Source organism: Crinia signifera, chromosome 4 (genome assembly GCF_055691185.1).
Source record: "Crinia signifera chromosome 4, ASM5569118v1, whole genome shotgun sequence".
NCBI classification, from domain to species: domain Eukaryota; kingdom Metazoa; phylum Chordata; class Amphibia; order Anura; family Myobatrachidae; genus Crinia; species Crinia signifera.
The window spans coordinates 85,198,255-85,214,196 of NC_139220.1; the positions used below are offsets into that span (position 1 = coordinate 85,198,255).

The following is a 15,942-nucleotide window of genomic DNA, read 5'->3' on the forward strand; positions in this document are numbered from 1 at the left end:
AAAAATTCATTGTGTCCAATTCCAAATTACCAAATGTAGAGGGCTGATCTACAACCAACAAGTTTTGCCTATCTCCGGTTTGGGTTCCATTATATACTGTAGCATTTTCCTTAATGTCTGCTAAAAGGGTTTACCCTCTCTAGGGAGGGCCAAGTATTTTAAAGACAATGTCGTTTACTTTACTTAGACTCTTTAGTGTCCCAAATGTTGAGGAATCATAGGAATGGGGATCCAGTAACAATTCTCATGGGTGATATAATGCATGAGGTAACTTTCATGGACTGACAAAAAATCCTTGGGAATGACTGTCTATTTGATCTTAAAAAAATAGTGATGCTCCATCCCTTCTTGAATCAATTCTGCCTATTTCTTTTGTATTGCACCAGAATACACTTTAGTAATAAGTTGTAGTAGGTTTACTTTTTATGTCTGTGTACTGTTTTGCCAGCCCTGATCTTAACCAGCTTCTTGGATTTCACATTTGACTATTCCTGGTCACTGAGGGGTAGATTTATCAATGTGTGATAATAGTGTTATCACTCGTTACAGATGATAAATGTTGATCCATCCAATTAGCTTCTAACGGTCTTAAAAATGGAACTAACTGGCTGGAGCACCATTTGTCATTTGTAATAAGTGATACCAAGAATATCACTGGTTCAAAAATTTGCCCCTGAATCACTGTCTTAGATGTGAACCTTCCACATATGTAAGAAATATTAGCTCATTCAGTCACCCCCTTCAGTATCCAAACTGGAGAATACAGCTATTTTGGTACATTGGCCATCAATCAAATTATGTTCTTTTGGTGACAGAGAATAATAATAATTATAATTTTATTTATGTAGCCTTCTTTCTTCAACATGACTCAAGGCATTTTACAGAACTAAAAAACAATGCACATAATACAGAAGATTTAAGTAATACACACAATGAGGCAGCTATCTTGGGTGCACTGCGTAGGATTTCCCTAGGTCAGGCATGTCCAAACTATGGCCTCCCAGATGTTGTAAAACTACACATCGCAGCATGCCTTGCCATAGTTTTAGCATTCCCTAATAGCAAAACTGTAGCAAGGCATGATGGGACTTGTAGTTTCACAACATCTGGTGGGCCATAGTTTGGACATGCCTGCCCTAGGTAGAATAGTCCACCCCTAAAAGAGATGACACAAAATGGGATGACTGCAGTGTCTTAATGCTCAGAGTAGGATACCAACAAAACCATTAGGTCCATGTTTTTTTCATCCCATCCACAAGCATACCAGATGAGGCAGCCATGTTGGGTGCGCCACAAAAGTTACACCATGCACAGATAGTGTCCATCTTTCAACTGGTTTCACTTGCTTGCTAAGGGGTCATATAACACCACAGATGTAGTGATACTGGCGCATGAGTGGCCAGCTTCAGGGGCAAAAAGGGTAAACAGATATAGTGGGAGATATACAGTACCAATTATTCATCTTGTAACTGCCATGTTAAAGACTGTTTAAAAATTGTGTTAGGAGCTGATTCGTTGCTACTTTATCTCCATCCACTTTATTTTTCTACAATGCTTAGTACATAGACTCGAGTATCTCAAATGGCAGTTAGAAGTTGATTCTTTCTTATAGCTTTGATCAATCTCCCCATAGTCTTGGGAAATTAGTATTTTAAAACATCTGAGAGTAAGAGTACATTTTATTGGTTTAACATACCTATCTCCAATACAAAGTTCCCCTCTTTACTTCCTCACTAGGAGACCCAGAATTGGCCAAATACTCCTTTCCTCTCCATCTCTGTTCTTACATTTCATTTCGATAACAATAACTGATTCTTCCTGCGGTACACTTAATTGTACTGTAGATTTAATTAGTTTTATACCTCCTATTGGTAGGTGTACAGTATACATTGTGTAATGCTTGCTTCACTATTCTAACCTCAAAATGTAGGACAAATGGAAAAGGAAATACCTCAAACAATAGGCCAATACATTTTTTTGTTGTGTGTGTGAGAAAGAAGTCAGAGAGTCGTACAATTGCACCAGTAGTAAACAATGTATTGTTTTTAAACATTTAAACCACCACATAATGAGAGCAAAGAAACAGTACACAAATGAAAGAGCGTAACAAAAAAGGCATACCAGGCACTGCAGAAAACCACTGCCTAAAGAATGCATCACACAATGAGACACACGTGTAAATTGTATATAGCTTTATTTGGAAATGTATTGTAAAAGTAACAGAAGGTTTGTAAACCCAGAACCTTTATATGAATTGTTCTAGCATGGGATTTTTAAATCCTCCCTCAATACTTACTTCCTGCCACAAAGCTTTATCAAACGTGGTAACTAATACACTGAAGAGAGGCGTCAGACAGATATACTAACACATACTGTATACACATTAGTGCACTACAAACAAGCAGCCTTTGGCACCAGTTCATAAAATGTTAAAGTGAGATAACTGCAAGTTACATTGTGAGCCCATGGAATTATTTGCAGCATTATTTATAAAGTGTGCCCACAGAAAAACAAAATTCAGACATTCCTTTTAGATCAGCTGTTAAAGTTACCACCTGCTGAAATCCTGTCAGTGAGAACCAGAGATTTACGATTTGCAGTTTGGTCCAGCCGATACATCATGATAGAAATCACCACAATAACTTGTGTCTGATATAATGTTTTAGTCAGCGATAATCTGAAAGTGCCGTCTGCAGCTTTAGAGCCCAGAATTCTGTCTTCACAAGCGAAGTGTTACCATTTATAGGATTATAATAATATTTTGTGAAAAAACACACTTGTTCCAGTCACCATTTAACGCATGGAAAAGATTTCAATAATTGCCTATTAAAGTTTCATATTCCACACAATCTCCCTGAAAGACCACTATTTAATTAGAACAGAGAAAATATATAACTGCCTACAGTTTTACAATTCAAGTTGATTTAAAAACCAGGTGTAAGCTACGTGTAGAGAAAACAATGAAAGTGAATAGGTAATTCAGCTCATTGATAACTAAATTCAATACAATAGGTACAGATCCAAAACAAACATTGGGTCGCCCACTGAAGGCAGACACATGAAAAAGGTTGACAAGTCTTTAGGCCGACACAAGCATTAGGTCAACATTGGGAAAGTCGACAGTTAAAAGTTCCACATGGGCTTTTTTGTCCTGAATGTCAACACAGTCGACATGGACACTGTATCGGTGCAGTGCTGCACTTTCGGGCACAGTGCCTCGCTATGCTTGGCACACTATTCTCTTCTCCATCCACGCCCTAGTGAATGGTAGGGCATAAAATACCACGTCTGCTCCAAAAAAAAGAAGGGAAAAACCCATGTCGACCTTAAAACTGCCGACCTTCCCAATGTCGACTTAATGCTTGTGTCAACCTAATGCCATGTTGACCTTTTTCATGCGTTGACCGAAGGCCTGTCAACCCATATACCAAAACAACTGAGAGGTTAGACAATTTGATTACGTGGGATACTAGTGTTCCCGCTAGGCCGTTTTTTAAAGGGCAAAATGCGCCCTGCCCCTCTAGCAGCGCCCCGCTAAAACAGCCTGGTGCCTGCCTGACTCCTTGCACGGGGAAGCTCAGCGCCGCCTTAGACGGCGATGCCCGGCGCTTCCCCGGCATCAAGGCACCTTCCCCCAGCATCTTCAGCGCGGCCGGGCCCGCCCACTTTAGTGATGCCGCCGGCCCGGCCCGCCCACTTTAGTGATGTCGGCGGTTCCGGGACCGCCCACAAGTGTACCGTCGGCTGCCCGGCACAATTTCTAGAGGGAACACTAGGATACCATAGTGTGACCCTCGGTTAAAAACTAGATGATATGATAGGGTAGGAAATAGTATGAAAGTATGATGGCACAAGTGTGGTTCTGCTAATCCCTCTGTGTACCACCAGAACAATGAGGGGAAAAGCCAGTGGTTACCAGATAGAGGAGCATATTAAGCTTTTGTAAAATGACAACTCCTGGCATACTGTGACCATAACGGTCAACTATCAGTAGTTCTATAGCTCCTCGTATTTAATGCTAGTTGTGCATATACTGTCATTAAATTAGATTTTCCATTATAATACAATCAGGAACATAACCGTTATGTAAGGTAAAATGGCTTTACTCAATTTAAAACAGTGGAGAGGTTACTGTAAAATAATAATGCAGTAATTGTACAATTATGCAGTATAGTGATATGGTTATAAATACTACATACTGGAGCTACTTAGTGTTCCATTTTATGTGAATAACATTTTTAAAAATCATATTTTTGCCGCCATTTTTGTTGAGATGCTCCATTTTTAGCATTTTACAATCTATGAAAAACTCTGTTATTAAAACAAAATAGATAGTAACCGATATATAACTATATAAAGCAGGGATGAGGAACCTTCAGCCCTCCATCTGTTGTTGAATTACACATCCCTGCATGACTTGCAATAGTCGTGGCATGACGAAATAGCAAAACGGTAGCATGGCATGCTGGGACGTGTAGTTGAACATTAGCTGTAGGATTGAAGGTTCCCCATCGCTGCAATAAACCATGGTGAGAATAAAATACTAAAAAGAAGAGCAACCCAAAAAAACAAATAAAAAGCACAATACCATTTTTTATTAAATACATTACAAACCTCAATATTTCATTTTACAAACTATGGTGCAAAAATTAACACACATGAAAAAAAAAATGTGTGTGTGTGTGTGTGTGTTGACCCCACAACAGTGGTTTTAATATGCATGATGAATATCTATGAGTTTCCAGAAGACCAATGTATCTTTGAGGTGTGACATGCCACATAGTGATGTAGGCCATTTTGTGCATGAACCACTCTAAAACCACAGATTTACTGTACCACATATAATGAAAGCAACCATGCTGTGGGCTGAATTACTGTATATTCACATACTGTTCAGCAGGGAATTGGTAAGCTGCAATCTCCTGGAAATATGTTAAATCTATGAAATGTCTGCGTCAGATACACAGATGCAACATAACTGTAGAGACTGCAAATTTGACATTGGTTCATAAGATTTTTATTATGGTAGATTTTTGGTATGCATTCCAGTGAAATGGACTTAAGGTACAACAAAACAAGTATAAAATCAGATGAGATGCCATCTAGGTTTTATAGGACTGTAATGTTAAATGTATTTACAGTGCAGTGTGCCAATTTATTATGCCAACACCAATGGTTTATGTTACCAGACAATGAACAAGTGAGCCAGGCTTAAGGTCCCCATATTGCAGTGTGCAATGTGGAGTGATGCGATGTGCGCTCCGCGGGCATCGCATAGTACAAAAAGTATGTGCTGCACATACTTTTTGTACTGCCAGAGGATTGCATCGCATGCAAAGCGCATGCGTTGCGATGCGATCCACTCGATAATACATCGCATTGCACGCTGCTATCGCAGCGTGTTTGGGGACCTTGACACATATTGCTTTTAACCTTACAATAACTAAAGCTATAAAACAAACAGTCCACAAAAGTGGATGTTACTCAGTGAGCTGAATTAGTGCACAAAAAATATCAAAATATAAAACTTTACCTCACAGCACTTGATGTAACTCTCTATTTACAACAAAATATACAGCAATTTATCAAGTCAAATACTTGAAACTTAAAAAAGGTAAAAAATAGCCGACATTAAAAGAATGGACACATGATGCAGCCTTACCCGCTGGCAGTGTACGAACACAGAGTCCTGACTGCAGACCCACACAAGCGCCACACTTAAACATATTTCATATTTATTAGGCAATAGTATTTGCTTTCATTTATACATATCCATTTTAACCTGAATGCTATATTATAGGGTAATATCAAGAGACTACTTTTTATTTAAATTAAGTAAATGGTTTTGTTCAGTAATTATCAATAAAATCATATATGTAAAGAGGAAATGAAGCTCACATTAGCTCCCAAATGTTTATTTGTCTACGTCCATACTCCTGAGAAAAAAGTGCAAGGGATCACAACACGGGGAGTAATTTAGCTAGACGCGGCTCGTGCCTTAATGGTTGTGAGGAGAATCAGCCTCCGAGCACCAATCGCGCTAACGAAGCTTCACTGTTAGTCTGAGTAACTTATTTAATTGTCTATTCATATAGAAAATCTGTTTTAAAAATATAAATTCCACTACTGACTAAAGTTTTTTAAAATCTATATATATTTTTTTACCCTTAGCAATATACATATATTCTTATATTTCAAGATTATGGTAACGTTTTAGATTCTAATTACATGTGCTCAGATGTGTTTATGGTATAATACATCACTGGCTAAGGTTTGCCAAAAACACAAAACACTAGATTTTGCCAATACGAAAGTATTTGCATCCCCCTGAATAGACCACGATGTCCAACTATGGCCCCATCACATTTTTATATTAGCCAGGCAAAGTCAGGATTTCCATTTGTGTGGGCAACCAAAATCTATATGTCAAACATCTACATTTTCTCATAGTGTCACCTCATCATGTTTCAGCCTTTCACAAATGGACTCAAATATCTTTTGTATACCCTGTGCTTGAGCTTTTAATATCCCAATATCAACACTTGGAAAGACATGACTTAATATAAACAAAAGGAAAGGGTAGTTGAGCTTTTTCGGTTATGGAGAAGAGGCGGCGAGGGGGGGGGGGGGGTTCTTTGGAATATAAGGACCACTTAGCATTGGATTGGGCATTATAGTCACCAGCAGGTCCACCGCTGGAACCCTGACATTTGTAGACTCTAGTAAAATGTTGTACACACCATCATATTGGAACAGTAAATTGTACATTGTTTTTTAACAACCATATGTAGATAAGTATGAAATGTGAAACCAATATTTTTACACCCACTCATATCACTTCCCAAAAATAAACGATTTCATTCATGTGTGGTAGCATTAAAATCTGCATTCAAAACATTGAATATCTATAAAAACACATGAGAAAATTCTAATAAATCCCAAGTAGCCTCCAATATAGTTCAGAGTACAGGTATAGTTGACTTTTAGTGGTTAAAAGGTACAGTGAATTCTAGCAATAAAACATCAGTAACATAAAATGGCCCCTTACTAAAAAATAAAAATGTTTCCATCTCTGTATATATTTCACCACCAATAATCATTTAAAACATGTATACATCACTATTAACACACACATTCACTGCAATAGGTAATGGAAAGTCCTTCACCCTGTATTTCATGTAGGCAAAGAGAGAGAATCTTCTACACCGTCAGCAGTTGTCATGGATACCATGTAAAGCTTTGCAATACTAGCAGAGCATAAAGCTATAGGAATTCCACATAGTTCTCAGGGATGAGTCCAGTCTTCCCATTGAGCGTCCCTTCTAGCCAACCTGGCTCCTGTGATGGATGAACTGTACAAGACACAGACAAGGATTTTACTTAAAATCAGCGTACATAGAACAGCATATTGTAATGTGTAAATAGAACTGCAGAAAATGAAAAAGGTAAAAAAAAAAAAATCACACCAAAAAGAAAAATGGCACCCAATAGTGTCAGAAACAGCATAAATGTGCTCAGTGATAATACAGGGTGAATGAAAAACAAAGACAATTCAAGTGTATACTTTACCTGCATAGTTCCTCAAGTCTCCTGGCAGGGGGGGGGGGGGGGGGGGGGAATGATGTTTTGATAAAAATTGATCCATCCACAGCCAGAATTCCTGCCCATGTATGCAATGAATGTTGGTCTGCTTATACACACTTTACGTAGGCTCAAATAACAATCACACAACAGATTGGTGTGTGGAAGGGGGGGGTGGGGTGGTATAAAAGAGTGCTAAGATCAGGAAGTGCAGGACATTGGCGCTTTATAAATACATGAGAACCAACCTTGTTTTGCTTGTAAATTATTAGAAATACGTGAGAACTCGCACCAAGCCCCACGCTTCCTGGTTCTTGCACTCTATTACATTCCCCCGAATGTATCACATACACAAAGTGTTGGTCACGTTAGCTAAAACAGTGGACTTGGACTATGAATAGATAGAAAATGCTACGCTTGTCTGGAGTTTTTTTACACACAGAAATACTTTTCAGGCTCTGGTTAGTCTGGTTTTGGCTCATTTATATGTCTAGGGATTCCAGACACTTGGTAAATAATTCCATTGAGCTGTTGTAGAACACTGATTTGTTTTAGAAAGGTTTTTTCTTTCTCGTTAAATCCACATAAAAACGAAGGTTCAAATTTGATTTGAATCGACTAACTCTGTCTTTTCAGTACCGATCAGCTGTTGTATAAGAGCAGATGTAGGTCACTGCCTAGGTTTATTTTATTAACCTAAAAAGACCTCTAGCTAGGTTTAATATTATGGCTTTTTTTTTGGTGTGGTTGTAAAGGATAATTAATACAAATAATTTAAATGCAATAATCGCTATTCATGCTAAAATCATTAAACTATAAATCATGTAGTAAATGCTTTTCTAAAGTAGTCAATCTGATATATTTGGAGGGACCATATGGGAAGATCCTTGAACAGTCAAAAGGACAACGCTTGACTGTTAATGCTATTAGTAAGTTAAATTAATACATTTAAAAAATAAAAGACTATTCTTTAATAATATTTCTGCAGGCCTTTTAAACAAGCATTACAAGTTGTAACCAATAATACTGTATAACAATAAAGCAGGAAGGAGCAGAGACCTGCAACTTAAGGCATATAGGCAGTTGCCTACCCTCCCACATCTTGCAGGAGGCTCCTGTTTCCAGCATAAATCTCCTCCTGTCTAGCATTGCACTTCTAATCTCCAGGACTCCTCAGATTCCACAAGGGGAGCCACTAAAGAGTTTATTTGCAAGTACAGTGATTTGCTGTAATCACCAATTTGCTGTAGCTGCTTAGGAGTACCTGCTGATGACTCATCATCCTCCCTTGTGGGAACTCCTAACAGGAGAAAGAGAGACTCAGGAACACATGATCACACAGGGTCTTCTGTGCCCTAACCCATCGCTGCAGCTGTTAGTGAGTGATTTAGGGTAAGAATTTTTGTTAGTAAATGCACTTGTAGAGTATCTGGTGTCCACAATGATTTGGCTAATGCTCTAATGGTATGGAAAATACCACAATTAATACACTGAAACACATACTTAGGGCTGAATTCACACAAGTTCAATTGCATTTGGAATTCTGTGCCAAGTAGAAATGAAATATCACAGTGAATATATAGTTGCACACAGAAAATCCCATGTTGCTGACAGCAATGTTTGAATCAATACTTGCAAAACTTCCCAAAATATCTGGTTACTAATGTTATATAGAAATATTTCGTAGAGTTAAGAATAGACACACCCATATGTTTAACTAGACACTCCCTTGGTAGAGTGAGACATGACCCCGTGATTTCTTCGCTTAGAGCATCATATTGTTATCTCCTTGAGTGTTCATTTCAAGCCCTTGTTTGAAAAAACATGCACCAGAATCAACTTCTTTTACCGCAGTGATCCATTTTAGCTAGGTACCTAAAGATTAGCGCAGAAATTGTGGCACTTTTGTATTTTCATTTACAGATGAGCCATTCTCATCTAACCGTCTCTGGATAGCCATGGCTCTCCAAGGCCTATTGTTCTCAGCTGCAGTACAATACACAGATAGTGTTTATTCTAGCACCCGCTAACTTTGAAAACCCATGCAGTTCCTCTTCCCTGTCTGGGGTGGCGCTGTCTCTTGTACTGCTTCTAGCATAGTGTGGTCTGTATATCAGCACTGATATGCAAACCAGACCTGTGCTAGAAATACCACAGCAGACAGCGACACCCCAGGCAGGGAAGAGGAACTGCATGGATTTTCAAAGATAGCGGGTGCTAGAATGAACACTAATAGAACAAGACAGTAGGGGAATAGCAAAGTAATTCTATTACTCACTTAATCCTAAAGCAGGCATGTCCAAACTGTGGCCCTCCAGCTGTTGTGAAACTGCACGTCCCATCATGCCTTGCCACAGTTTTGTTAATAGAGGATGTTAGAACTATGGCAAGGCATGCTGGGAAGTGTAGTTTTACAACAGCTGGAGGGCCACAATTTGGACATGCCTGTCCTTAAGGGTTAGATGGGAAAGGCTCCATCTGTATGTCCAAATTGGATTGTTCGGGGGGGCTTAGCTACATTTCTATGTAAATGACAAACTTTTCACGCTCGTTTAAAAAGCATGCACCAGAATCATCGTCTTCCATCGCAGTTGATCCATTTCAGGTAGGTATCCAAAGAATAAACAGAAATTGGGGCACTTTTGGGAATTTCATGTGCCAAAGGGTCCAGGGCTTAGGGAAATGTCTATGCACATGAGAAAACATTTCAAGATCCCGTTTGAGAACCATGCACCAGAACCATCTGTTTCACTTCTTATTCATTTAGCACCTTCTACAAGATAATAGAGAATAATCTGATTGGTTGCTATGGGCAACATCCCATCTTCAATAGAACTCCCATCTTAGTAAATGTACCACCTAATTCTTCATGGTCATGGCTTCCCACCATTCACCGTTATGAAAAGGATCGATCTTCCTCAAGAAAAAAACACAACAAACAATCTATAAACTATACCCAACCACATGGTTAGTGGTTTTGGTCCCACTGGGACATGAAGGCCCACCAGGGGGGAATGCTGTGGTAGGGACGCATGCTTAAGGGGAGTAGACAATTACCGTGGGGTTAGACCAGCTGGCAAAGAGACTTAGAAAGCCATTAAAGACCATGTTCCCTATAAATGAAATATATGATTTATGATATGTTATAAAATATAAATTAATCAAATCTTACATTAAAGAATGTTTAGTGTTGTACCATTGTCTGTGTCAGGTGTTACTCTGAAAATGTGCGGTTTAATAAATATCATCACAGTAATTTTTCCCATGTGAAATATTCTCAATCTCTTTGTTGTTGCTATCTTTAACCCTTTGTAGTCCAATTTAATTTTTTTGCAATTCTAACAGTCTCGTTTAAATGTTTAAATTAATTGCAATTATTTTTCTTCTTTACTTAAAAAATGGTCTACATTGAATGTTGAACAAAGTTAATGTTCTTATTTTAAAGTGGCTCACCACTGGCTCTGCTACTAGCGCTAGGTCTGTTGAGCCTGACTAGATGTTGGACCTGAAAGGGTTAAACTATTACAACTTTATCAAAACGTGGAGAGACATACAGTATCAACCAATCTGATCACACAGCCTGTAACAAGGCAGTTACCATAGGAGATGATTGGTTGGTACTTCATCTCTCGCCCCACTAGATTTACTAAACAGATTGTTACTTTTGCTGGATTTAAAATGGCAACTATACTGACTGCAATTTTAAATTCAGTGGACAAAATCAGTTGAAATTATTGGATAAAACAACCCAAAATTAGGAAAACTTGGGGAAGTGATAGAAACAGAAAATTGCAAAACTTAATTATCAGAACCGATCTTGGAATGGCATTCCATTAGCAAGCCCTTTGTAATGTAATGCTATGTGTCTACTGCTGCTTGGATTGTGCACAGGAAGACTCAACGTACTGTAGTGATAGAGTAGTTTCTCAACTTTAGTTTTCATTATAGTCAAAAGACTTTACATCACTAGTGCTAACCTAAAGGTACTGCAGCAAAGCAATAGATAGCCCTCTATCATCAGTGGTTAAGCAGACATCAATGGTAAAATTCTGATGGTTTTCTATTATTAATGGGAGAGATATGGTAATGGCACAGAGGGTGGCAAATTGGTGGATCTATAGTAGTCATAAATGCCTCATGTTTTAACATGTGACACTTAGTAATGACTACAGCTGTGCACCAGCTATGTGATTTGAACAACATGGACTGTTTGCAGATCTTGAGGACTGGTTCGGCCTCCCATGCCTTAGCACAAGAAGCAATGGCCCTCAGTCACGCCTCCAGCACTGAATAGTCTAATTGTTCACTTGTCTCACAGTGCAGATATCTATAGAGGAGTCAAACCATCAATAGCGTTTGCTGATTGTTTACTGCCAATAGTACATCAATGATAAACTCTTCGATGACCATCCGTAGACTGCAGTATGTAGTACAAGAGATATTTGGTAGCCACAGTAAAGCTCTACAATGACAGAGTCACATCATGTGAAGGATGCAATACGTGAACAATGGTAAGAGAGGAGCCTAGAAACAAAACTAAAGGGTTATTTATCATAGTTTGGAGAGAGATACATTTTTGAGATATAAACACTAGCCAATCAGCTTCTGTATTATATTATTTCAGGCTGTGTTTGAAAAAGGACAAGACCTGATTGGTATTGATTGGGTACGTTATAACTGAAGGTGCATACACACTATACAATCATTAACAATAAGCCTGATAGATAAATAGTTAACAGTATTTTCGTGCATATCATCTAGTGGGTACACACTATAGTGTTAATGATGCACACTCCTGTGGGTCTTTGACACCCCCTTTGTCATTTGTACATGCAGTAAAATTCTGACTATATCATCAAAAAAAGCATGCTCCTGGATGTGACACTGAACAATATTGTTTGTGTGTATGCACTATATGGTTTGTTAGGGAGTTTCAGCCAGTTCAATGGAAATTTATGATATTGCATCGTTTGCAGTATCGGCTAATGTGTACCCAACTTTTTAATCCCTCTCATCTGTCTCCAAGCTTTAATATGGCAGAGCAGGGGTAGACAAAAAGTGGTTAGTAAAGGTCACATACCCAGCTGCTATTCACAGCTGCCCAGCACATGATTTAAGGGCTCGTGAACGGATACCATCTGGGCCCTAAGCCTTCCTTACATTACACCTACTCAGTTCCCTCCTCACCTGATTTGTTGTAAAGGACAGAGTGGAGGTGATAGGGATAGTAGGGTTATGCCCTGGTATAGGTGATTTAGGACACCGCTGTTTATGACAGTTCACCGGGGGTGAAGTGACAGCCTGATCAAATCGGTTTAATTTTTCAAATCAATCTTCTCTAGCCTAGGAAACCACATCTTTGTACCCGGAAATGGTTTTTACATCTCTCCAGATTCCACTGATATTCCTAAGCTGGAGCAGCTCTTCCATCCTCTTTCTATAGCTCACCTTACCCTTCCTAATATTCACCCTCAATTCACTATGCGCAGTCCTCAACTCCTCCTTGTTGCCTGACTTAAAAGCCCCTGCAAGGATGGAGGACGCTCCATATGTATCTATGATGTTTCCTATCCCTCCGCTTCACCCTTGCACGGCATCCCCTTCTCCCCCTCAGTTTGCGGGGGACTGCCAGTCTTTCTGGGGTTAGCATGGCCAAACTCTGGAGAGCCAGCAATTGATCTCTGGTATAAGCAATGTAGTTCTGGTCCCCTCCCACACTTCCCAACACAAACATCCCACCAGCAGAAAATGGGAGACTAAAATATAAATAGAACCTACACAGAGTGAGTAAAATATGCTGTAACAGACAGTCACTCTCGCAGAACCAGCTGGGACCACTGTAGTGATGAGATCAGGACTTCAGCAGAGCACAAAGGGATACCAATGTGGCCGCCACCACAGTACTGGAAAAAGCACCCAAAAACAGCCATCTGGAGCCTCCACGATGGCACCTCACAGTTCCAGTAGGTCTGCAGGAGTCCACATTAGTGGGTGGAATCAATACCTGCTGCTCCGGGGTGTCCTGGAGGTTCTGCCCGGGCAGAGGCTAAATCAAGGCCCTGGCTTCCGGTCTGAAGTAGGCCGCAACCTAGCTGGAGCGAGTACAAGCTCCCAGCTCCTCAGCACTACTTCGCAGCTCCTTAGCAGGCTCAAATTAGGCCGTTGTAGCAGTCCCCAGTTAGACAATGATGTTGTAGGCCCCGATTCCCCGTCAAAGGCAAGAAATTTACCTCAGAACAGATGCCCACTGAAGCTCTCATCTAAGCAGCTCCCACCCCGCCTTCTGCCACACTGCAATTCCGCTCGCGTGCCCCATTATCCACTATGGACGTGCAAGCGTGTGAGATGCTCACACGTCCACATCCGCCAGCCTGCCCTCCACCAGCAGCCGCCAGATACTGAAATCTGGCGTACTGCTGGGGAGGGAGATAGCAGCTTCATCTGTAAATTTATTTATAACAGTTTCTTACATAATGCAGCATATTCTGTTGCGCTTTACAATAGGAGACAGCGATACAACAAACTGGGTATTTACAGACAGTCAACGGCAGGGCCAGACTGGCCATCTGGCAAATGCCGAAAGGGCTGATGGCCAGCTGGGCCAATTTTGTGGATGCACGTCGGATCACTCACGACATAGCCAAAGTCCTGAGCCTGAGGAGACCAGTGCCGTCGCCGCTGATGCCCGAGTCCCGACGCCCACCCCGTACAGCATTACTGTGATTGTGGGAGGGGTCAGAGACGGTCACACGGCGGCCGCACCAACCAATGGCGGGGAGGCTGGTTCTCCTTGATGCTTTAAATTCCACTCTGCGACCAGCAGTGTGGCGGCGCCGCGCGAATGTGTCCTGTGACTTTGGACTCAGGAGGCAACGTCACGCTGCGGCTAGTGCTTCCACCAGCAAGTGCTGTCGTCGACCACTGTCCTTGGGTCCCGAGCCTCCCTCCAGTCCTATCCTCCTGGTCCATCGGCTTCCTGTACTCCTGGCACCGCCCTTTTAAAAGTAAAGTAAGCAGATGCCAGCTCCTTGCCTATATTAATTTGTGATTATATATATATATATATACTGTACAGCGTACCTCAGGTGCCTTGGGAGAGCTGTGCTCAAAATGCCAGGGCCGATTTTTGGTCCCCGTCCGGCCCGGATTAAAGCTATGAGGGCCCTGCTCGCAAGCTTACAATCTATAGGGAAATAGGCACTGATACACAAGGATAGATATTTTTTTTAAAATAAAGTTTATGTGGAGATGACAGAAAACAGAAGTGATTTGCGCAGAGATCTTCCGGAGAGATATTCTTTATTGCATAAAGTTCACCAGAATGCAAAGGTTCCTGGTGTTCTGTGTGACCTGGTGACCCAGCAGTGTATCTGCATTTTAACAACCACATTTTTACAAGTGATCCACCTCCATATAGTTTATTAACATCAGTATTTCTTAGAGATTACTTTCATGCAATTTTTATTTATTATTTTTAGTCACCTATTATATATTTTTTTATTTTTATGTGATTATATATCAATTATACAACCGGGTGTATATTCTAGGTTAGCTTATTAATAAAAATAACTACTAATTACCATTATTAAGTGTGACAATTTGATTCTCCAGATCAGTCTTCTACATTCTCAATAAATTAGAGCAGTGCAGTACAAAAAGGTTTTTTATTTCAAGCAGCAAGCACACCAATCAGTGCAAAGGGGACAATTTATCACCATCTATAAAGCATAAATGTATCAATTATTAAAAGGAAGAAAGCTCTGTCCCTGCAAGTACATCAACCCCCATCCCCCCTTTAAAGTAAGCTGTTCTGCACTGCAGTAGGGGACATGGAACAGTGTTGGAGGACCCGGTGACCGCCTTCACCTGAGTACCAATCAGCCTTTGCAGACAGAAAAAGCGGTGCAGGAGGTACTGTAGGTATATTTCAGTGAGCCCTGCAATTACACTATACCAGTATCATAGAATTATTTCAAGGCTCACTGCTGATAAAATTGGACAGATAGCATTTCCCATTATAAGAATGTAAATTCGATCTGGTTGCAAAAAAGGGTTTGAAGCAGTTTTTCCTAAAAACTGCACCAATAACCCTTTAATACAACGGAAAACGGTGTGAAAATACGAAAAACTCCTCTTCACATTATTTTAGTTAGTAAAAAAAAAATATAATGCATACATCTGCCCGATCGTATATAACAAGCCTCCACCTGAACACAGAGCATATAAAAGCATGTGGTCACAAGGATAACAATAGTAATACTGTAACTGATCATGAATAGACTGCTGGCAATGCTGTAAGAACAATGCAGTCACCTGCTGTTTCCAACATATGTTTGTATTAAAATATTGAACCTATTCCAC

General features: G+C 40.1%; 1 protein-coding gene across 2 annotated transcripts in view; it reads right to left on the reverse strand.

The window, feature by feature from the left end:
- Nucleotides 1–5,001: 5,001 nt before the first annotated feature.
- ARHGAP26 (Rho GTPase activating protein 26) overlaps nucleotides 5,002–15,942 on the reverse strand; it is a 502,534-nt gene continuing 491,593 nt past the window's right edge. For both annotated transcript variants that reach the window (XM_083181921.1, XM_083181920.1), the window contains one exon: nucleotides 5,002–7,352. In XM_083181921.1, the coding sequence (XP_083038047.1) occupies nucleotides 7,264–7,352 (89 nt within the window). In that variant the 3' untranslated portion in view covers nucleotides 5,002–7,263. The remainder of the gene's footprint in view (nucleotides 7,353–15,942) is intronic.